This window comes from Gigantopelta aegis, chromosome 9 (assembly GCF_016097555.1).
Source record: "Gigantopelta aegis isolate Gae_Host chromosome 9, Gae_host_genome, whole genome shotgun sequence".
Lineage (NCBI taxonomy): Eukaryota > Metazoa > Mollusca > Gastropoda > Neomphalida > Peltospiridae > Gigantopelta > Gigantopelta aegis.
This window is the reverse complement of record NC_054707.1, coordinates 46,358,757-46,384,975: the sequence shown is the minus strand read 5'-3', so window position 1 is coordinate 46,384,975 and position 26,219 is coordinate 46,358,757. Positions and strand designations below refer to the sequence as shown.

Below are 26,219 nucleotides of genomic sequence, written 5' to 3'. Positions count from 1 at the left end.
AATATACAGCGTATTACTCCTGCCAGAGAGATTAGACGCAGTGTAACCCTTAATAAATTAAACGTATAAGGATTACTAATATACAGCGTATTACTCCTGCCAGAGAGATTAGACGCAGTGTAACCCTTAATAAATTAAACGTATAAGGATTACTAATATACAGCGTATTACTCCTGCCAGAGAGATTAGACGCAGTGTAACCCTTAATAAATTAAACGTATAAGGATTACTAATATACAGCGTATTACTCCTGCCAGAGAGATTAGACGCAGTGTAACCCTTAATAAATTAAACGTATAAGGATTACTAATATACAGCGTATTACTCCTGCCAGAGAGATTAGACGCAGTGTAACCCTTAATAAATTAAACGTATAAGGATTACTAATATACAGCGTATTACTCCTGCCAGAGAGATTAGACGCAGTGTAACCCTTAATAAATTAAACGTATAAGGATTACTAATATACAGCGTATTACTCCTGCCAGAGAGATTAGACGCAGTGTAACCCTTAATAAATTAAACGTATAAGGATTACTAATATACAGCGTATTACTCCTGCCAGAGAGATTAGACGCAGTGTAACCCTTAATAAATTAAACGTATAAGGATTACTAATATACAGCGTATTACTCCTGCCAGAGAGATTAGACGCAGTGTAACCCTTAATAAATTAAACGTATAAGGATTACTAATATACAGCGTATTACTCCTGCCAGAGAGATTAGACGCAGTGTAACCCTTAATAAATTAAACGTATAAGGATTACTAATATACAGCGTATTACTCCTGCCAGAGAGATTAGACGCAGTGTAACCCTTAATAAATTAAACGTATAAGGATTACTAATATACAGCGTATTACTCCTGCCAGAGAGATTAGACGCAGTGTAACCCTTAATAAATTAAACGTATAAGGATTACTAATATACAGCGTATTACTCCTGCCAGAGAGATTAGACGCAGTGTAACCCTTAATAAATTAAACGTATAAGGATTACTAATATACAGCGTATTACTCCTGCCAGAGAGATTAGACGCAGTGTAACCCTTAATAAATTAAACGTATAAGGATTACTAATATACAGCGTATTACTCCTGCCAGAGAGATTAGACGCAGTGTAACCCTTAATAAATTAAACGTATAAGGATTACTAATATACAGCGTATTACTCCTGCCAGAGAGATTAGACGCAGTGTAACCCTTAATAAATTAAACGTATAAGGATTACTAATATACAGCGTATTACTCCTGCCAGAGAGATTAGACGCAGTGTAACCCTTAATAAATTAAACGTATAAGGATTACTAATATACAGCGTATTACTCCTGCCAGAGAGATTAGACGCAGTGTAACCCTTAATAAATTAAACGTATAAAACGTATAAAACACAGCATAAAACATAGAATATAACAATTACAAACACACACAGACACAGACACACACACACACACACACACACACACACACACACACACACACACACACACACACACACACACCACACACACACACACACACACACACACACACACACACACACACACACACACACACACACACACACACACACACACACACACACACACACACACACACACACACACACACACACACACACACACACACACACACACACACACACACACACACACACACACACACACACACACACACACACACACACACACACACACACACACACACACACACACACACACACACACACACACACACACACACACACACACACACACACACACACACACACACACACACACACACACACACACACACACACACACACACACACACACACACACACACACACACACACACACACACACACACACACACACACACACACACACACACACACACACACACACACACACACACACACACACACACACACACACACACACACACACACACACACACACACACACACACACACACACACACACACACACACACACACACACACACACACACACACACACACACACACACACACACACACACACACACACACACACACACACACACACACACACACACACACACACACACACACACACACACACACACACACACACACACACACACACACACACACACACACACACACACACACACACACACACACACACACACACACACACACACACACACACACACACACACACACACACACACACACACACACACACACACACACACACACACACACACACACACACACACACACACACACACACACACACACACACACACACACACACACACACACACACACACACACACACACACACACACACACACACACACACACACACACACAGACACACACACACACACACACACACACACACACACACACACACACACACACACACACACACACACACACACAGCATATATACATATACAATTATAAAGAAGGGGGGGGGGGAGAAAAAAAAACCCCGGACAAACGAACAAAATCGTACCATTGACGGTTGACTATTGATCGGTGATCAAAGCAATAACAAAAGCAATTAATTACGACAATATATTTATTATGTACTTTTGTTAAACAGTATTTTGTCCACAATTTGAAAGCACATTCAGTCACACTTTACACACGAAATGTCCCAGAAAGCACTCCACCGCAAGCTGACAAGTAGGAAGCCGTGCTTGTCTTCTTCGGTGCGGCGGGACTTCCTTGGTTTCTGTCCACCTTCCAGCTGCAGCAGATGGGCTTCCTTGTTGGCGTTCTCGGACTTGAACAGGAGAATCAGCTCGTATATGTTCAGGTGTGATTTCACTGCTCTCTTGGCCAACCTGCTGTTGTAACCTTCACACCCCACACGTCTAAATTGGTAGTATTTCCTGTCTCCAAATTTTACTGAGATATAACAAACATTAATTTTCTTGCAATCTCTATTCCGGATCACCTCCGCTCTTCACTGCTCATTAAGGTTAATCTCGTTAATCGCCCCCTCTGTTCTTCACACATCTCGTTATCCCCATGCTTCTAAATTGGCCTTAATTGCTCACGCCAGTTTTCCCATTTCTGGAAGCGGATTAGAACACCTCACCGCTTACCTAATCTGGAGACTGCCAGTTTTGGGAACATAGCAATAATATACGAGTTCTTAAGGGCTCAGTGGGTAGGTGTAAGGCCACTACACCCTCTTCTCTCTCACTAACTACTAACCAACTAACAATTAACCTACTGTCCTGGACAGACAGCCCAGATAGCTGAGGTGTGTGCCCAGGACAGCGTGCTTGAACCTTAATTGGATATAAGCACGAAAATAAGTTGAAATGAATGAAATGGGAACATAGCAATAATATACAATAATAACATATGTCATGTATCAATGTTGTCAGTTCTATGCGTGGTAGCAGTTTTCAAATATTTACACAATTTAATTAGCTATTTTGAATTGTCGCTGGACAGTAGTTGCGTTAATTTAAATGTTGATGGTTTATTGTAATAAAAAGGTTTAATATATTTATCTCTTATGTTACTGAAGAAAGGACACACTAGGACAAAGTGATTCGTCTTCTACTACATTCATATTGCACAGACGACAAATTCTATTATTCCTGTCAATATTGTGGTATCTGCCCGTTTTTATAAAGAGATTATGGGAAGATAATCTATATTTACTCAAAATATGTTTGTATTTCAAGGCAATAGGTTGTAAGCAATAATTATTAACAACGAATTTCTATAACAGACATTTTGGAGAATTGTTGAATACAGCGTACATAGATTGGATAAATTGATCAGTCATTCTCTGTTTGAATAGTGATATAAATGTATTGCGATTTTCTACATTTTGATTATACCATATGTAACCAAAACCATTAGGGAGAAGCAGGTCTCTTATTTGACTAACCCAGTTAACAGAACGTGGTTTTCTTATGCACTCGTCATATAGGGTGTTATAACACTCTTTCAAAATACAGTTATCTGTATTCAACAAATTTATCCAATATTTAACCATACGGATGTTCCTACTTATGTACAAAGGTGATCTACCTAATTCAAAATAGACCATCATATTAGTAATGCTCCTTTTCACGCCTAAAATACGTTTACAGAATTGTAAATGTAGGATCTCGTGACTATTTGCTTTGTTAAAACCCCAAACTTCACAGCCATAATTTAAAATACTACTAACATATGTATCAAACAGTGATAGTAATGTTTCTGCATTTAAGAAATAGTTACTAGTTTTACCAAATATTATACGACAATAAACATACATAGTGTTTTCCCTAGGAATGTTGCAAGGCATGGTAAACTAAACATTTTGGGGGCACTTTCACCATTTCCAGGGCAGAAATATTTACATCTCTAACTAACAAAGCTGGAACCATTAAATGAATAAAAGTAACTATAAATAATCACTAACAACAACTAATACAACAAGCAAATTTTATTCTGTAGTAATTTGTATATGATAATGTAGTGGGAACAGTACAAATAGCACATTAATGGAATTTTTTTTTGTTTTGTTTTTTGTTCCATCCACCGTTTGACTGCACGGTCAAATGGAAATGTCTCTCACTGCCATTGATATGAATCGGCAAAATCCTATGCAGATTGGCAAACATAAAAAATTCCTTAATTACGTTTCTTGTGCTCAAACCACAGGCGCGCGACTGTTATTTGCAATGGCGAAATTAGATTGGGGGGGGGGGGGGGTGGTGGTGGTGGATATATATATATATATATATATATATATATATATATATATATATATATATATATATATATATATATATGTTTTAATATATCGGTCATAACTCATATTTTATAGTTGAAATGTTATTTGTATAACACTGGTGATTTTTTTAACAAATAACCGACTGTATTCCGTCAAAGGTTTATTGAAAGACGCATCCCTTGGCTGCAGTGATTATTCTTAACATGTCCATTATGCTGGAGGTGATGGACTGGACGGCCTAGCGAAATTAATTAAAATGGGGCAGACCTTCCCGTCTACTCTCCTCCGACATAAATACCAGATTAACCAGACATATTTTGTCAATATTCTACTTTTTACGTAATCATTTGTAGAAACCCTTTTTAACCCTTTGTATAAACACTTTTTAACTTCCTTGTAAATAAAGTTTATTTAACCATTAATTAGTATTTTTATTTAATCAAATGTAGAAACGTTTTTAATTTTTTTTTTTTTTTTTTTTTTACTAACACTCTCCCCACCCCTCTCGTTGTGAGCACAGTTTCTGGCCCTAGTCAGAAATCGTGCTCGCAACGAGCGTGCTTGAACATTAAATTGATATAAGCACGTTAATTCCCGACATCTGACCTGACAGTCATTTGTGGGCATACATACATGCATGCAGTGATTGTCGCGCTTCAGTGCGCGCACATGTTGTAATTGTAGAACAATGAACAGAGTCAGTCCCTAGTTTCGTAATACAACTTAAACGGTAGACTGGCCACATGGTCATACAATAGACGCACATGGTAACTCATCTTCATAAATCAAGGCTAATATTCGTTCCTCGTATTCAGCCTTGATACATGTAGTCAAGATTATTGATATCTACTACTAGCGCCCTCTATTAGAAGAAAATTTGTAACACCGATTATGTCCCTTACACGATGACATCGCTGACCAAACACAGCATCGGTAACATGTGACAATCTTGAAAGCAATATCAAAAATTAACCGCCGGACGCTGACGCTGCCATCTTTGTTTACAATAACAAGGGAATCTATAAGGAACGTTGCGATTCGTTGCAATCAGATCTCATCGCATCCAATGAAATTTAAGCACTTTGTGGCACGATTTCTTGACGACACGTATCAAGGCTGAATACGAGGAACGAATATTAGCCTTGATTTATGAAGATGATGGTAACTGAGTATTACACTGTTACAAAGAATATATGACTGTTTCGTCTAAATAGGCATTTATTCACAGATTAGTATCTTAATATAGAACATAACAAGCATTCAGAGATTACTGCTAAAGCAATACATGTCCTCTATTGGGCCCAACAATTTTTCGTATCTCCAAAATTCAAGGGTCATAACCGTGTGAAAAAATGTATAAATCGCCATGAAAGTTAAACTTGATCTGTAACAGTACACGATAAAGCTATATACACAATTTCATCTCAATATTTTTAGGCATTGAAAACAAAACGTCCGCAAAACACATTTTCATATCGCATAAGTTCAAGGGTCATAACTGTCAAAAATGGGTAAATCGCCATCAATGATCTTTAACAGTACACGGTAAAGCTATGGTCTCACTACACAGATGTCATCTGCCATTGAAACCCATGTTAAACTGCCCAACTTCAAGCGAAGATTGCCCATAGAACGGGTTCTCGTTGGCACTAACAACATACACCATTGCGAACATACATTATATAAGCATTTATATTCACTCCAAAATTGTGAACATTTCCGTCTCAGTTTTTTGCTATATGACCGCATCTGGCTGTAGTACCGGTCCGAACAGGTGGTTCATTAACCGATTCACTCCTGCTGTCACTTGCGCTATATACCCATGTCCCAAAAGGTCGATGCACAATATTACAAAATAACATGGGCAAAATACAGCCAGAAGGCTTACCATTAAACATACATATTGTTTTAATTCTTCACCATTTCCTAGAAGTGAATATATGAACCATAACATGTGCCACGATTAGGAACTATAGCGGACCGTGATCAATGAACTCTCACCCGGAAGTGATCAGTGTAGTGAGACCTATACACAACCATGGTTTCTGCCAGAGGGTAAAACGAGTATGGCGCCATTCCCAAATATTTTTGCTGATTTGTTGTGGGGTTTTTTAGTTAACCTTTTGACAAAATTAATTACTCTTATTATTACTGGATGATAAGCTTAACCCATTTTGTTTCTGGGGGAGCCCCCCTCCATACCCCCTATTGACTGTGGTTGAATTCAATTGCATAGTGCCATACCCAAACATTTCTTTCTGGCAAAAATACCGACAGCTCAATATCGCAAGGCATTCTGAGAAAAAAGAAAGAAAAAAAGACCGTCCTGAAAACTCTAATGGATAAATTAGTGATTTCATAAATATCGTTTGGTTGTTTTGCGAATTTGTGGAGGTATTGTTTTCGTTTTTTCTTCCTTTCTATGACAATAATTAAAGCAGTAAACGAGAGTAATAGTAATAATACTATACAATAATTAAAGCAGTAAACGAGTAATAGTAATAATACTATACAATAATTAAAGCAGTAAACGAGTAATAGTAATAATACTATACAATAATTAAAGCAGTAAACGAGAGTAATAGTAATAATACTATAAAATAATTAAAGCAGTAAACGAGTAATAGTAATAACACTATACAATAAATAAAGCAGTAAACGAGTAATAGTAATAACACTATACAATGTTTAAAGCAGTAAACGAGTAATAGTAATAACACTATACAGTAATTAAAGCAGTAAATGAGTAATAGTAATAATACTATGGCCAATATAAAAGGAATCCTAAACTTTCATCCACTCTTCAGGCTTTTGTTTTTGCTATTATTTTTATTATTATTATTATTATTATTAATTTCATCCCCATCCCACATTTTGAAAACGTTTTGGATGAAAATTAATAGAAACAAAGTGTATCCTCAAGTCTTGTGGTGTGGTATAGCCTTGTTCAAGTCCAGCGGTACAACGGATAGGTCATACGCAAATGAAATCTGTTCATAGTAGTGTCCCGGTAAAACAAGACTTCAGTTTGAGACACACATTTTTTTTTTTTTTAAATAAATAAATAAAATCTAGAAACATGTTTCAAACTTCACAGCTAGTGAATGTTCATTCATTCATTTAAACTTATTTTCGTGCTTATATCCAATTAAGGTTCAAGCACGCTGTCCTGGGCACATACCTCAGCTATCTGGGCTGTCTGTCCAGGACAGTGGGTTAGATGTTAGTTGGTTAATGGTTAGTGAGAGAAAAGAGGGTGTAGTGGCCTTACACATACCCACTGAGCCCTTAAGAACTCGCTCTGGGTTGGAGCCGGTACCGGGCTGTGAACCCTGTACCTACCAGCCTGTAGTCCGATGGCTTAACCACGACGCCACCGAAGCCGGTAGTGAATTTTCCATCATGTAATAATGAAGAAACGATTTCAGGTGAAATCTGGGTCATCATTCTGTCTATGATTACAGTAAAAGACGATGACTGGATCCTTGCGTTTCTGGCCAAAAGTGGAATAAAAGTCCCCATCATGGACGTCTGGAACGCCAACGGCCTGGCACACGACCTTGACCTCGGCAGCCAAGATCCGGCGCTGTTCTCCAAGTACGTGGCCAACAGCAGCACCCACTACCGCTCCCACTGGCTGGACGTGTGGGGCAGCACGTCTATTCTGCAGGTTTGTACTAGTCAGGGATATACCATCTTCATAAATCAAGGCTAATATTCGTTCCTCGTATTCAGCCTTGATATATGTAGTCAAGATTACTGACATCCACTAGTAGCGCCCTCTATTGGAAGAACATTTGTAACACCGATTATGTCCCTTACACGATGATATCGCTGACCAATCACAGCATCGGTAACATGTGACAATCTTGAAAGCAATATCAAAAATTAACCGGCGGACGCTGACGACTTCCGAAGTGATTCACGATGAGAACAGACGTGTCGCCTTGTACTCTCGAGTTGCCCCCCCCCCCCCCCCCCCCCATCTTATGCAGTTATGGAAAACTTTTGGAGTATCGCGTCTCGTACACTGGGTCACGGGCTTCCGTGACTTTGGTGTACGGTGACGCGATCGTACCGACGAAGAAGAGGAGATGGAGGAAGAGGAAAAGCGCGCCAGGAACGGCACGGTGGGGGGGGGGGGGGACCAAAGCTGGCGCCGCCCCCAGCCCAGCCTGAGTTGACGAGACCAGCCCTGCGGGAACCGTCGACCACCGAGAGGGACCGACTCAAAACCGCGATGTGTGAGACACCCCACGACGACCCTCTATCGCCGACCGTCACGCGGCCCAGGCAGAACTGGCCGGTATTGCCGGTACAGCCAGTCGCCACGCCAGAGGCCCGATCAGCCGCCGTTGGCAAGAGGAAGGCAACATCACCAACCAACCCGCCAGCCAAGACCGAGAGACCAGCGCCGGTAGTCGCCCCCCCCCCCCCCCCCCCCCCCCGAAGAGTCCGAGTGGACCGTCGCAGTGAGCAGACTGAAGAAACACCTTCATCAGTACATGCAGGGGGACACGACAGACCCGACCAAGCTCCGTGGCAGTTACCTCAACGCGGACTGGAGACCCCTGGAGGACGGCAGCGAGTACGAACTTCACAGCAAGATGTTCGGTACTCACCACACCGTAGTCGTGACGCACCGGAGGGAGCAGACCTATAGACAGGCCATACTTTCGAACAAGTTGGACAACCGGAATCTACATAAGATGATCCGAGCGGTCTGCGGCCCCGACTACGGTACGGTAGTCAGTACCCTGTTACGACGCCAACATCTGCTGCCGAACCTCCGGGACACTCCAGCCTCACCGACGTAACAACTTAACGGCCTTAACGAGGCCACTCACGTGAACGTATAGATCGGACTTAAAAACTTTTAGACCTTCGTTCAAAAGTTCATTTCGAAATTACTTCTCTTTTTTTTTTTTTTAAATATTATTAAATAGTCCGATCCTCTCTTCTTTCTCTTATTTATTTTTGGACTGTCCTTCCAAAATGCTCCAAATTATATAAATATTCGACCGAGCAGTCAATTCTTTTTATTTTTGGCTTGTAACTTTTTTCTTTCTAATTTTAATCCTACTAATTTCTTTTACTAATTGCTATTTTCAAAATTCTGTCCATCCCCCCCCCCCCCCATCCCAAATCAGGCGTGTTATCTAATTTCATTTTGACCGCCCAGTCTAATCTAGCAACCAAATTTAAAGAGTAGTATTTTCTTTATTAATTATATTAATTAGAGCTGCGCATCAAAATTTTAAAGGCCCACTATTTAATTTTTGGATGTAAATTTCAAAATTGTCCCCTTAATTTTGTTCTGTCCCGGAGCAAGTCACTGGCTATCCAGAGACAGGCCCCGGGACAGACATGCTCGAAACTCTAGTGGTATATGAGCATGTTAAAATTATTCGCACTCGCACTCGGACGCTGACGCTGCCATCTTTGTTTACAATAACAAGGGAATCTATAAGGAGCGTGGCGATTCGTTGCAATCAAATCTCATCGCATCCAATGAAATTTAAGCATTTTGTTGCACGATTTCTTGACGACATGTATCAAGGCTGAATACGAGGAACGAATATTAGCCTTGATTTATGAAGATGGGGATATACATGAGGGAGGCGGGCAGGGGCAGTTGTCGCCCACAGAGAAATCACTAGAAATGCACTAGGGCCTACTACATTAGAAGTGTCTATTAGTGATGGGAATCGGTTGCAATTTAAACATCGATCATCGTTTATAATTGGTGTGTACCAACCGATCAACTTTCAATTACAAAATCGGTTAAAAGTATACGACGATAAGAAGGATTTGAATTATAAGCATTGTGTACCTACTGTCGTGTGCACGGAGACAGATCCTACAAATCGCTAATTTTACGTTTCATAACTATTTAATATCATGCAATAAAAACCCAACGCCAACATATTTGCATCAATTCCACAATCTACACTGGAGGTATAATCACAGGTAACAGTCCCATACACAATCGATTATGAATTTTCATCGCATCGGTAGAGCCAAACCGATCAATTTTAGATTATAATCGATCACTGGAACATGTGCCCTGTTTTTGTTTTACTGACACCGACTCTCTTTCTCTCTTTCTCTCTCTCTCTCTCTCTCTCTCTCTCTCTCTTTTCATAAAGGTTACTTATGGCATTGCAGTTGCGCACAATGTGATAAGAAAATAAATATTCATTGAATGACATATCGGCATGTTATAAACTACGGCTGTTTGGTGTCTAACTTGTGGTTATTGTCACACTTGTGTCTAAAGAATAGTCCTGCCGAATAGTAGCAACAAAACGCTCTCGCTCTCTCGCTCTCTCTCTCTCTCTCTCTCTCTCTCCCCCCCCCCCCCCCCCCCCCCCCCCCCGCCATCGAGCCGCCTGATTGGTGTATTTCTACGTTATGCAGGTGCGGCTGGTGTTGTACAAGAATGGTATCGAGGTTGTCAGCCTGTTGTTTGACGGAAATGGAAGCACAAAAGACGACTGGTTTTCCAAACCTCGACTCATCTCTTCGCCCTGGAGCGATCTGACTGGGGTTTCTCCGGCAGTCTTCTCTGTTAGTGGGTACGTTTCACATTTCTTATTTACTATAATATAACAGGGCCGTAGCTAGCGGGGGGTGGGTGGGGGTGGGGGGAAGGGAGGCAGTTGCCCCCCTCCCCCCCCCGCGAAAAAAATCCGGAAAGTATTATAGAAACTTAAAGAAAATTATCTTCTTAACCGTTTAAGGAGTTTTTAGACTATTAACTACTCAGTTGCCCCCCCCCCCCCCCCCCCCCAACAAAAAATCCTAGCTACGGCCCTGTATAAGGCAAAAAAACTTTAAAAAAAAAACCCACGTCGATCTCTGGTCAGACCAAAGTTCAAGAATAGATGCAGTGATGCGGCTTTTTTATTTTTTGTGGGTATAAAATTATTTTTTTACGTCCTCATCTGCCTTGGTCTATCCTCAGCAGCCATGGTGCCGCCTCCTTTGTCTTGGTACCCTAAATATTTTCCTAAACAGTTGCACGAGGGGTTATGTACACACTGACTATATTCTATATACACTGACTATAGACGAAAACACAGCAACTTACGATGAAATTAAAGGTGCACTCAACAATTATTTTTGCGCCAGGAAAAACATTATTTTTGAGCGAGCTAAGTTTAACAAAAGAAATCAAAAACCAGGAGAAAATAGTGATAGCTTTATACAAGACTTGTATAGGAAGGCAGATGACTGTGATTATGGAAATCTGAAAGAAGAGTTAATTCGAGACAGAATTGTTGTAGGTGTATTAGATGACACACTTTCTGAAGATCTGCAGTCACGATCGGTGTAAAAGGAATGCAAGTCCTATCGGACCTCCATTCCTACAAATGTAAATCCTTCCCAGACTTACATTCCGGATATATTTTTCTGTTTTTGTTATAGTAAGCCTAGGACTTGTATTCCTATCGGACTTAAATTCCTTTTACAGCAGTGACAAACTTACAAGTCCGACATAAATACAAGTCCGACATATTAATAGATGTATTTATATTACCTTCGGCAATATGCACGAGTTATCTGCAAGGCACGATTGAAATTTGAGTCTGGCAGCCTTCTCTCGTAGTGTAGTGGATAAGATAGTGCAACTGGTTCTAGGGCATTCCCCCCCCCCCCCCCCCCCGGGCATTTCCCCCCTGGTAAATTCCCCCCGGTCATTTCCCCCCTGGTCATTTCCCCCCTGGTACATATCCCCCCTGGTACATATCCCCCCTGGTAAATTCTCCCCTTCAATACTTAAATTGACAGTTTTAACAGACACTAAAATAGTTCCCCTCCACCCCTTCAATACTTAAATTGACTGTTTTAACAGACACTAAAATGGTTGCCTTGCAGTAGTAGAGTTACTTTCTAATCCTCTAATCCTTTCTAATCCTCTTGATTTAATTGCCGGTGAAGAAGCCCTCATAGCCACCTATTCCTTTTTTTCTTAGATCAACAGATTATATTCTCTACTAAAAGAACAATGTTTGAAGTAGTGATATGTTACTTGCTAATCCTCTTAATCCAATTAGCAAGTAAGGAACAACAGTAAAGAAACAATCAAGATGTTAGTTGTTAAATCAACCTAGGTAATTAGTGTGACTGTAGCTGTCCAGTACCCTGAATAATAAAGTACAAACATTAAAAATATCATTTACTGCAGACCATGGATAACTTGAAATCCACCACGGGTAAAACTAAAATAGTCCATGAAGGATACATTTATGTAAAACAGAAGAATCTTGCAAATGGAGTCATTTCGTATGAATGCGAGTTACTCAAAAATGGAAAACACAACAGTGGGCAGTGCAAGGCGAAAATTAAAGTTTTATGTGGGGACATTGTTGGTTATGTTAACGAACATACACATGCTCCAGTGGTAGGCAGGCCTGAAGCACTGAAAGTCAGAGCTGACATGAAAGACAGGGCTGTTTTGATCGCTAATAGTATTAGTAATTCTTTATAATAGGGGGGAAATGACTGGGGGGGGGGGGGGGGGACCTAAGGGGGAAATATGCAGCGGCCGGTACATCCCTTCTTGCAGTTGCAGTGGATCAGTTCGTGGCAAAATTTTGATGCTCCTGGCAGTGTCGTCCAAAGAGGCTGCCACCCAGAGGCCTCCTTTGTCCAGCCCCAGTCAGATGGGCTTGGTAACTCAGGATTCAGGACCAGAGTTTGGTTCCAGCAGTTGGCCTGGAGAGATGCACGCTTGATGTGCTGCTGGAGTGCTGCCTGCGTTGGGGGAATGTTATCTAGAGCCTTAGACTTGTGTGCGAAGAGCTGTTTCCTAGCATCGTTCACTTCCATGATGTCACTGGTGTGGTCATACATCAGCACAACGAAGCGCTCCAGCAGTGACATTGACTCCTCACTGACATCACTTGGCATGCGTAAGAGTTCTTCAAAGGCATCAGTCACCTCTGGGAACACTTTCCAAATCTCCCAGGCAGTCTTCTTCCCTCTGCCAGCGAATGAAGACACAGTGTCGCACCCTGTGAGGGCATGGAAGATGGGGAGAGTAGCACATTGTCTTGGGTTCATGACGGCAGCCATTTGGTGAACAGCTATGTACCGGAAGCTGGATCCAGTACCAAGAGCTATCCACAGCTCGTCAGGATTGATGTTGTTGAAAGAAGCCACAGCCAGTACCACAACATCAGTATCCACAGTGCGTATGGCCACCTTCCTCATCCCCTTCTGCACAGCATCTGCCACATGTAGAAGCATGCGAGTGTCCGCCTCCTCGTGTGAACATGGAGCGAGGCTGGTCAAGTCGGACTCAGCAGGAGAGCACAGGACCTCAGTTCCACATGTTGCATACATTTCCTTGCCATCAGCTATTGGAAGACGAATGGCCTCTCGTGACAGGAAACCAAAGAGCTCAGTCTTGTTTTGATCAACACGAAGGAAGTCCTTCCAGTTCTTAGGCATGACGGTAGAGGGAGCCACTCTTTTCCTGACGCCCTTGCCCCTCTTCTGTCTGGTCGTGCCTTTCAGGCTATCAGGTAGTTATACATCCCAGATGACGTCCAGTCTGTGGACCTTTTCCAGTTGAGTGGAGATGTAAGGTGCAAAAACTATGTTCACATACTCTTGAAAGGTCTTTTCCACTACAGGATTGAGCATTTGAACAATAGCTGCTCCGTCAAGGATTGTGGCATCAACCACAGGTGCGCTTGTGGTTTCGGTTTGGACTGATTTCAGGCAGTGTAGTAGATCTGCTTTGACTGCAAGGCGCAGTTTTCCTCCTGTTAATAATGCAGGTGTGGCTGCCTGGTTCTCGTGGGAGAAGAACTGGTCAAGATCCCCATCACGTGATTGACATGCAATATACAGCCTCGAGAAGAGACTACAGTCACTCTTCACTGCGGCGAGTTGCATCTGCTGCTTTGACTGCATCTTGGTCTGTGACCGACTGAAGAGTGGCAACTTGTTCTTGGGCAGTGTGTCTGTAACTGGCTTTGTGCATAGTTCCAGTCTTTCTTCAACAAACATTGTGTATTGCTCCTCACCAAGGGACTCAATCTTTTTCACAGTTTCTGCCACTGGGGTTTCCATGATGTCTCTCGTGTCAAGGACCAGTAGATCTTGAGTGTTCTCTAGGAAGGGATTCCCCATCTCTTGAAACACGCTGCGTGCATGCTTAACACTGTTGAACACCAGTAGCTGCGATAGTGTAAGAGCAGCAGTTGTGGTGCTTGTGTTGGCCAACTGAGTCTGGTGCTTGATGTTCGCCCCATCGAGGATCATGTTCACCAGAGCAAGGAGGGATGGTGTCACAGAATCTTTCTGGGAATCAGCTTGGAACACACCGTCAAAGGTAAACCTGGTCTCAAACATTTCTCTACGGACTACCTGTGCTGCTCTTACTAGGTGCATGGCATCACTGTCATGATCACAGGCCTTCATCAGGGCGGGACCTATATCTTTCTCAAACAAGAGAAGTGTGTCTCGGCCCTGAGAATGGGCTCTCAGATCAGGAAGCACAGAAAGAAGTCTGTCCTTCAGTCTGGGTGTGTGTATTCTGTTGGTTACTGTGGCACCCAGCTGCTCCAGTCTCGTCTTGTAGAGGTTAACCACATCTGAGAGTTTAAATACAGGGGCATTGTCTGCATGCATGTCCTCCATGAATACCACCAGCTCAGAAAAGGCTATGCCATGCAGACGATCCTCATCCTCGTCCTTGAGTGCGGCTGGTCTGATTTTGTTGTATAATGCACGGAGACAGTTGCGATGGTATTTTGCCTCGATGGCAACAATGTCTCCTGCAGACAGCTTGGCCAGCAGTTCAGTGTCCCCCAATTCAGTGGCACATCTCTGAACGTTCTTGTCAATTTCCATTGTAGCTGCTTGGTGCAAGTCTGCAGTGCCAGCTGGCTTATTGCAGAAGAAACAGATAGGCTCGGTTGACTGTGGAAGCCTGTGGGCAGCTGCTGATCGTGTGCGCAGGGTTGGAGTACCGGTACTAGATTGTTGTCCTGAAGCTGATTCTGCTCTGCTCTGCTGGGCAAACATTTTTTTGTTAAAGTTTAAACGACATTTCTTGTGCCACTGAGCACTGTGTCTCCTCAAGGTAGCTTCTACGCCATCGCCATCATCCAGTCTGTTCACGTTGAGTTCCATTGGCATGTGGCTAAGTCCCTTGAACTGGACGAGGTCTTCTGTCAATGATGCATAGCCAACACCACTCGGTTTCATGGTAGATCTTAGTGGGCACTGCAAAGGTTCATCTGTCTCTGCTTGGCAAAGAATACAAAGCTCCCAGTTAGTTCTTGGGGGTGGACTTGATTGCTTGGACGTAGAGGGCTGTGCTCGGTCTATGAGGATATGACGCTTTGCCATAGTGACGATCAGGTCTGGGATGCTTGTATCTTCGCTTCGACCATCAGGCAGGGATCCTGCAACACACAAGAACAACAATTGTGTTAGTACCAGCCACCACAGTTTGCATTCATTGGCATCAGTGTTTGATATTTTGAGGTAATTGACCTCTCACTGTCTTCAGAGGTCGTTTGCATTCATTGGCATCAGTGTTTGATATTTTGAGGTAATTGACCTCTCACTGTCTTCAGAGGTCAAAGTTAGACACCTGTAAATAATGACCAACGCTCTGTGGAATATGTAGACACTTTTATTGTAACACAAATGCATGGTTTGTACATCATAAACATGTTTACCATTAACCAATGACGCCAAACATCAATATTCTGATACTTTGAGGTCATTGACCTCTCACGGCCCTCAGAGATCAAATCTGCCTTACCTCCCGATCTGAAAATGAAGCTTATGGCATGTACTAACACTGGTAGAAAGTTCATGCTTTAGTCTTAATTTGCACAATTCTTATGATATGAGAGATTATCAGCTGTACTATAAGGAACAAAACTCATGTTGGAACAGAGATCCAATATGTTAAACGTCAAGGTCACTCGGGACCAGCCTCTCCCTCTAATCCATCGAAAAGATAAACGGGTAAAGCCCACACAGGTTCGCATGCGCATTCAAGTCCTCGGTCTGAGGTAACCAATTACAGAAGAAATTGCAAATACTGTGGGAGAGAACCACATGATAGAGATAGATGCCTGGCTAAGAATGCAGTTTCCAACAATTGCAAGAAGAGGGGCCACTTCAAAGTTGTCTGCAGAAGTAGCAGAATAAATGGTAGAAAATCTGTAAATCAGTTGGATTACAGTTTCTCAGAAAACCCAGATGACTCAGACTCTTAATGAAGACGTCCTTGGTTATATCAATACTGTCCAAAAAGATGACCTTTGGACTGCAGAAATAAAAGTTGATGGGGAACCCAAAGTGTTCAAACTAGACACCGGTGCAGCTGTTTCAGTTGTAGAAAGCTCATGGGCAAGAAAGCATGCTCTTACAAAATCGGATAGAATACTCCGTGGTCCAGGAGGCACGACTCTCAAAGTCCTAGGAACATTCGAGGCAACTCTTAAACACAAGAAAAGAAAGATAAATGAAAAGCTGTATGTTATAGACCATCAAACCTGCTCCCTTCTAAGCAGATCAGCGTGTGTAACACTTGTGTTAATTTCACGCATTAATGACATATCGGGTCAACGACACACAGACTTCTCTAAAGAATTCCCTCAACTATTCAAAGGCCTTGGGAAACTAAAGAAGTCATACAGGATTTCTCTTCGACCAGATGCTCGTCCAGCTTGCATATATACTCCACGGAAAATTGCGCATCCACTTGTGCCTAAAGTGAAAAAGGAAATTGACCGAATGCTGAAAGAAGGAGTTATCTCACCTGTTACAGAACCTACCAGTTGGTGCTCAGGCATAGTCGTCGTTCCCAAACCTAGTGGATCGGTAAGGATCTGCGTTGATTTAACTCAGTTGAATAAAGCTGTTCAACTTGCTTGGCAAAATTGGCAGGAAGCACCATCTTTTCAAAATTTGATGCTAAAAGTGGATTTTGGCAGATACCCTTAAGTGAAGATTCTCGACTCCTCACTACGTTTATCACACCATTTGGACGATACTGCTTTAATCGTCTTCCCTTTGGCATTAGTTCGGCAAGTGAAGTGTTCCAACGAACTATGTTAGCAATTCTGGTGGATCCCGAGGGTGTCATTTGTCACATTGACGACATTCTTATTCATGCAGCTGATTAAGATACTCATGATCATCATGTCCGGTTGGTCTTGCAACGACTGCAGGAAGCAGGAATTACACTCAACGAAAAGTGTGAGTTTTCAAAGTCATCTGTGACTTTACTTGGACACGTAATTGACGAAAAAGGTGTTCATGCAGACCCAAAGAAAATTGAAGGCATAACAAAATTCCATGAGCCGACGACGGTAACTGAACTACGGCGATTTATGGGGATGGTAAATCAACTCGCAAAATTCACTCCTGATCTGGCCGATATCAATGAACCATTGAGACAGTTACTACACAAGGACACCCAGTGGGTGTGGAATGAACCTCAGAAATCGGCATTTCAAGCAATAAAGAAGTTGCTAACATCCACACCAGTTCTCGCTCATTATGATATGAGAAAGGAAACTATTATTGCAGCTGACGCTTCAGCAAATGGCATCGGTGCTGTTCTCATGCAAGAACAATACGATGGAAGACGCCATCCAGTCTGCTTCATATCCAGATCACTAAGTGAGACGGAAAAGAACTATGCAGTGATTGAAAAGGAAGCACTGGCGGTTACATGGGCAAGTGAGAGATTAAGTGATTATGTGCTTGGACTTGACTATCTGATTGAAACTGATCAGAAACCACTTGTGCCATTCCTCAGCACTACAGAACTTCATAAAATGCCACCTCGCATACAACGTTTCCGACTTCGGTTGATGCGATTTAACCCGAAAATCATTCATGTTCCAAGAAAGAACCAAATTGCAGCAGATGCACTGTCACGTGCCACCGTTGGTGAACTCTGTGAGACGGATATCGACCTCATCAATGACACAGCAGCATATGCTAAACAAACCATCGAAATCTTACCTGCATCACACAAAAAGCTGATGGAAATCAGAGATACAAAGAAAACTGACATCGAAATCACACAAATCAGAAAATACTGTATTAATGGTTGGCCTGACTACATGCCACAGTCTCCAATCCTGGGACAATATTGGATAAACAGGCCTCATCTCACAATTGTAGATGATCTACTGCTGTACGATGATCGGATTGTAATCCCGAGGGAAATGAGACTGGAAATACTTGATCGACTCCATGAAGGACATCCCGGAATTACAAAATGTCGAGCCTTGGCACGCTCATTGGTTTGGTGGCCATACGTTTCCGCAGAAGTTGAGGAAATGGTGAACAAATGCTGGACGTGTGCAAAATACCGACCAGAACGAAAGGAACCTCTTCTGCCTTCCTCCTTTCCAGAACGACCACGGGCTAGAGTAGGTATCGATCTCTTTGATTTTAAGGGGAAAACTTATGTTGTGGTAGCGGACTACTACTCCAGATGGGTTGAATTTCGACACTTGAAAACACAAACAAGTGCAGTGACGATTGCTAAATTAAAAAACATATTTGCTGTCCATGGAATACCAGATGCTGTCGTCTCAAGACAATGGGCCGCAATTCTCCAGCCAGGAATTTCAAGAATTTGCAGTGCAGTACAATTTCACACACACAACAAGTTCACCTAGGTATCCTCAAACTAACGGAGAAGCAGAAAGAGCTGTTCAGACAGTGAAGAAACTTCTCAAAAAGGCCAAAGATCCCCACTTAACACTGTTGATGTATAGAGCAACACCGCTAGACAACGGCTTATCCCCAAGCGAAATGTTAATGGGTAGAAAACTAAAAACTAAAGTCCCAGTCCTTCCAAGAAATCTGTACCCAAAGTCTTACAACATGACACAAATAAGAAACAAGGAAGAAAATAACAGGGAAAAACAACGTCAACACTACAACCATTGACATGGCGTTCGAGAAGCGACACCACTATAATGCGGTCAAAATGTCTTCATCAAAGACATGAACAAAGCAGGGGAAGTAATTGGAAAACATCACAATCCCCGTTCTTATATTACAAGACGGACTCTGGCAACATTCGTCGCAATCGTTGTCATATTGTAGCTACTTCGTAACGACCATCAATGGCAATGCAAACACCATCACATCACCATTTGAACAGTGATCCAACTCCAAGCACTGAACAACAGCCACGTATTATACCTATGTCAGCACCTACCTTTGTTGACACTCCGATACCATCAACCAACTTGGAGAAAGTGTTTACTCGGTCGGGTAGACCTGTGAAGAAACCTGACAAACTTAACCTATAGTATAAGTTAAATCCGCACGCCCTAGTTCCATCCAGCGAAAATAAATTATAATTTGGTTAATCTACAAACCTGTAACACACTTAGATCACGTTTTTATCAAATGGAGTGAAAAAGCAGGTTTTATATCGATAAATACCATGGGAATCCCCATGTCCCAATTGCTTGAAATAATTTTGAAACTTAATATTCTATCACCGGTAGATGTCGCTCGAAGCACAACAATGCCTACGTCACAACAAATTTCACAGAGTGCGCACAGACTTGGGGTGCGTTCCTTTCACCTCTCCTGGACATGTTCCAACTGTTCTGTCCTGGTTGTATCCCCTCTCCAGATATCGTAAGACTTAGCAAAATTATTGGTTTTAAGGGTTTGTAACGTTTTGTATTGAGATACTTGTCTGAAGTTTATTGTTTTGAAAATGTTCACGAACTGTGAAGAAAAATCTCACAAATGAACAAGCAAACGACAACAAATCGGATGTTGATTGCGCGAACCGTTCACGAGAAAACAAACCGAACCAAAATGATAACGGTCACGTGGTATACCAACGTCTGTGACGTTTACACAGGAAGATTCTCTCTAAAAATAGATTGGACCTCGCTTGCTTAACGGTTTTTTCTCGAGTGCACGCGGATTTTTAAGAAATAAAAAAAATGCATTTCGTGGTTTTACAAATATCAGGATTACCAGGATTACCAAAAAGCACTTCAGGTGAATGGAAATGTGTATTCTAAATAATAAAATGTAAGTAAAGTGCAATTTTATTTGTGAAAAAAATGGGTTTAATAGCGAAAAACAACGCCGTAATGGTTAACAACTAACCGTAACTGTGGCGTGTCCCTTTAATGTCGTAGGTTAAAAGTAACATTAACAATATAGGTATACACACTCACTATTAATGATAATTATAGTGTTGTTTAGGATTAATGTTTATTTGATAGCTTACCTTACACGTAAGTCCTTTATACAGGCAGTATAGATGGTGAGAGTGTTTATTTGAAGTCCTTTATACGGGCAACAGTTTCAATATTCATTAGGTATATACGACTGTCTATGGACACAGAAGACAAAAACAATGACACTGTTTTATAAGTAAAGTTATTATACGTAGTAACATAAACAAATCTTAAAGGGGAGGTGTAAGATAAACTTAAAGGGGAGGTGTAGAGTCATGATATATGTTTGGTTAATAGTATGACCAAGAACGGTAACTCTGTTTAGTTGGTTTTGAGTTGGCAATAAACGCCTCGTGCACAAGTCAGTGTGGTCTCCAAGTTTGAATCTATATATACTACTCAAAAGAATTTAAGGGTCAGACGATATTTTGGACATTATTTTCTGAATGTCAATTATATTAGCTAGACCATAATGTCACGCATGGTATTGTTCCATTTTGTCGAAAGTGGATCTAAGCAACCCATACATGAATTAAAATCCACTGTCGTTGACACTGTCGACTAGTTCTAATGGCGAAAACATGCTTACATTTGCACGTAAATTAGGGCGAAAGCGAAAGGTCTGCTAAGTGCCCATAACTTGCTTTTTCACAAAGCGCTTCATTTACACGCTTTGCACGTGTATTCCATGTTCCCAATACTGAATTTCCGTATAATTGGAGCTTGCGTTCGTGTACGGTGCACACTCCAAATTCGACAATGGTACGACTTCAACTGACTATCGAAGATCGAGGAAGGGCTATTGTTTGGCTTCAGGATGGCAATACGCAAAGAAATGTTGCTCTGAGACTTGGTGTCAGTCAGAGTGTCGTTGGCCGACTGTGGCAACGGTACCAAGCAACGAATTCTGTTCGAAATCGTCCATGTTCGGGAAGACCCCGAAGCACTATAAATAGAGAGGACCGCTACATCACCAATATGGCTCTACATCAACGCACAACCACTGCACGCCGATTACGTGACAATCTGCGGACTGCGACTGGAACTCGAGTGTCTGATCAAACCATACGCAATCGTCTGAGAGCCAATAATCTACGCTGCCGTCGCCAGGCTGTTCGACCACCACTCCTACCACGTCACAGAACGGCCAGACGTCACTGGTGCACGCTTCATCTGCGGTGGCAACGTGTTCAGTGGGGTCGAGTGATATTCACTGATGAGTCCAGGTTTAGTCTCCAGTTCAACGACGGTCGGGTTCGTGTCTACAGACGTCCTGGGGAGCGCTTCGCTCACGTTAACGTTAGACAACGTCACCGGTTCGGTGGTGGCAGCGTCATGGTCTGGGGCGGCATCTCTATCCACCACAGGACCCCCCTCTATGTGGTGGATGGCAATCTGAATGGAATCCGCTATCTGAATGAGATTATCCGGCCGTTGGTTCTCCCAGGCCTTCAGCAGATTGGCGGCGGGGCAGTTCTGCAGGATAACAATGCCAGACCCCACCGCGCCAGGGTGGTAACGGACTTTCTCAGACAACAAGGTATCGCCAGGATGGATTGGCCAGCATATTCGCCTGACTTGGTCCCAATAGAGGACGCCTTGGACGAATTAGGCAGGAGAGTTCGGGATAACCATGCCCCTCCGGCCAACCTTCATGATCTGGGTCAACTTCTTATGGCAGAGTGGCAGGCCATTCCCCAAGAGTTCTTCAGACGTCTGATCAACAGCATGAGGCAACGATGTGTCGAGTGTATTCGCGCCAGGGGTGGATTCACACACTATTAAACGAATGTTCTAATGTGTAAAATCCATGTTTGACAACCTTCAACTTTGACAGCATGTCATGTGACTTTCTTGTATACAGTGACGTTTATTTGTGGTTTTTTGTAAATATGGAACAATAAATAAAAAATTTGGTGTAGTTTACATCATCAATCTAATACACACTGAAACTTATTTGGTTATAAATGTTTGACCCTTAAATTCTTTTATATAAACACAACACAACACAACACAACCCACAGGTTTTGCGTGACGTCATTTGACATTGTGACATAATTGTGACGTTGAGCTTCGTTGTTTATGCTCTGGAAGTCGGTTCGCTTGAAAGCGTCAAACAATTGCGTGACGTCATTTGTCATTTTAACATAATGGTAATATTGAGCTTAAGTCTCACTACACAGATATCATCTGCCATTGAAACCCATGTTAAATTGCCCAACTTCAAACGAAGATTGCCAATAGAACGGGTTCTCGTTGTCACTAACAACATACACCATTGCGAACATACATTATATAAGCATTTATCTTCACTCCAAAATTGAGAACATTTCCGTCTCCGTTTTTTGCTATATGACCGCATCTGGCTGTAGTACCGGTCCGAACAGGTGGTTCATTAACCGATTCACTCCGGCTGTCACTTGCGCTGTATACCCATGTCCCAAAAGGTCGATGCACAATATTACAAAATGACATGGGCAAAATACAGCCAGAAGGCTTACCATTAAACATACATATTGTTTTAATTCTTCACCGTTTCCTAGAAGTGAACATGTGAACCATAACATGTTTCACAGTTAGGAACTATACCGGACCGTGATCAATGAACTCTCACCAAGAAATCAACTGTGTAGTGAGACCTTAGTGGGTTTATCAACCATCTATTATTATAATTAATAATCAGATTTTATCGTAGGCTAACATCAATCATATGATGAAATCGCAAAGACATATTCCCGGCATTATGGAAACAGTCGTAGGCTAGGCGGTTAGTTCATGCATTCGAGGTTAATCCTGATGAACTAGCTAGGCGGTCGGCGTCGAGTCGTGGAACTTAAACCCGGTTAAACTTTGCACATCTGTTTGCAGATATTATGGAAACCAAACATCCCCCATATTGGCATAGCCAGCATTTTATTCGCGGGAGATGGGGAAGGTGGCGGGGGCAGGGGCACTCACACTGTCTATGGTTCGTGTTACTGGGACAACAGGCAAATATAACAGGTGGTGGAGTTTGTTTTTGTTGGGGGGAGGGGGTATTGCCCCCCCACCACCCATGCCCCCGCTTGCTATGCGTGCTCCCCCGTTAAGTACAGCTAGGTAAATTTACACACTAATTTTCCTTGCAGACAGATAATGCGCAAGTTTTACATCAGCACTTCGGCCAGTTATTTTGACTGCCACGACAACAAATGGCTCCTCGTGCTCAGCACACAAGCGAACATGTGTACCTTCGAGAAATACGATGGCCCGCAGTTTTTGTACTCAACTGGTACAACCAGCTCAGACTTCGAAAATGGAGGTAGGTAATGCACAAATAAAGAAAAAAATGTTTTATTTAACGACGCACTCAACACATTCAACACATTTTATTTACGGTTATTTGGCGTCAGGCATATGGTTAAGGACCACACAGATATTGAGAGAGAAAACCTGCTGTCTCCACTTCATGGGCTACTCTTTTCGATTAGCAGCAATGGATCTTTTATATGCACCATCCCACAGACAAGATAGTACATACCACGGCCTTTGTTACACCAGTTGTGGAGCACTGGCTGGAACGTGAAATAGCCCAATGGGTCCACCAACGAGAATCGATCCTAGACCCACCGTGCATCAAGCGAACGCTTTACCACTGGACTACGTCCCGCCCCGATAATACACAACGCCATGTGTCTAGGTGAAAAGAACACGAGTTGCAGGAATTATACCACCAAAGTTACAGCTTTTGTTTAACAACTCAACTAGAGCATAGTGATTAATTAATAACTGGCTATTGGATGTTTTTTGTTTTTTGGGGGGGGGGGGGGGGGGGGGGGGGGTTTGGGGTTTTTTTGTTGTTTTTTTTTTTTTTTTTTTTTTTGGGGGGGGGGCGTCTTCTTTCACAAACTACAGTTGTCCAGTCTGTAAAAATTAAATGGGCTATATTTTCCAGTTCTCCTCTGTTACCATAATTTGCTATTAGGTGTCAAACATTTGGTAATTCTAACTCATAGTCACAAGTTATAGGCCCTACCACGAAACCAATTTCTTAAAATTTCCTATCTGTGAAACAATCAAACATTGCATATTATTAGGTGATTAATGTCCAACACATCTAGGCGATCTGGAATTCATGATCCTTAGCAAACTTTGACTAATATATATATAGTATATACCCCCCCCCCCCCCCCCCCCCAGGAGTGGGGAAAAGCCCTTTTTTCCCGGTCTGGGACCGATTCTGGATATCTGAGACCGAAATTTACGTGGATTACAACTGATGTTTTGGGTAGAATGATAGAACTACATCATGAAAAGGTTTCAAGCCAGCTCATTTTGCCCCAATAGCGTTATTTAAAACTCACTTTTATTCTAATTTCAGGATATGGACTTGCCGAAACAATGGCTATATTCATAAAGATTGCCTAAAGAACTTGGATGCTGAACCTAAAAGCATCAGACACCCACCCATGTTAAAGCCAGTTAACCTCTTTGCATACAGCACGATGTTAAGTCACCCTGAACAACTGCTATCAGGATTTGCTGCCCAGTGGAAAACCCTTATGTCAATCCACATTTAAATTAATGTCACCAGAGTCAGACTATCATAATAATAACTAAAATCGCTGAAATGTAGCCAAATTTTTTATATTTTGACCAATGTGAGGGACCAGGATAGATGGTTAAGATTTTTAACATCGAGCAGTTATCCTCTAACCCCTACAAACACAACTTTGCAGTACACTTATAGTCATATTATACTATTAAAGAGAGAAGGCGGGGGCTGGGGGGGGGGGGGGGGGGGGGGGGGGGGGGGGGGGGGGGGGGGGGGGGGGGTGTAAAAGAGTTGAGTAAGAACAAAGGTACTTATGACACAAACTGAATGGTACATACAACACCCATATCTAACAAAGTAGCCTGTGTCGCCCCATCAAACTTTGTTTTTAAAACTATCATTTTTTATAAAATCATACATGTATGCATACAAAACGGGCATAGGATGGGGGGGGGGGGGGGGGGGGGGGGGGTTCGGACGAAGCAAATGGTCTGCTTTCAGACATATACAGGTTTATATATATGGAGTTTCTGCAAAAACAAAATAGAAAAAGGGTCCAGTTGGTTCATATTCGAGCACCCCCCCCTCTCCAAGGTCCAGATCACACTAAGCCCCTGCAAAGTGTTTGTTGCCCGCCCTCCCCCCCCCCCAATAAAATTTTGGCTATGCCAGTGCATGTAATCTAGAACAATGGTAACTGTATGGCTCCAGATGTTATATGCCACTATTCAATCAAAATAC

General features: G+C 42.2%; 1 protein-coding gene across 1 annotated transcript in view; it reads left to right on the top strand.

Moving 5' to 3' along the window:
* The window catches only part of LOC121382312, a 66,756-nt gene extending 41,033 nt beyond the window's left edge, over window positions 1-25,723 (top strand). The window contains exons 2-5 of the mRNA XM_041511890.1: window positions 8,192-8,397; window positions 11,148-11,305; window positions 24,073-24,245; window positions 25,305-25,723. Of these exons, the coding sequence (XP_041367824.1) occupies window positions 8,192-8,397; window positions 11,148-11,305; window positions 24,073-24,245; window positions 25,305-25,351 (584 nt within the window). The 3' untranslated portion in view covers window positions 25,352-25,723. The remainder of the gene's footprint in view (window positions 1-8,191; window positions 8,398-11,147; window positions 11,306-24,072; window positions 24,246-25,304) is intronic.
* The last annotated feature ends 496 nt before the right edge of the window (window positions 25,724-26,219 follow it).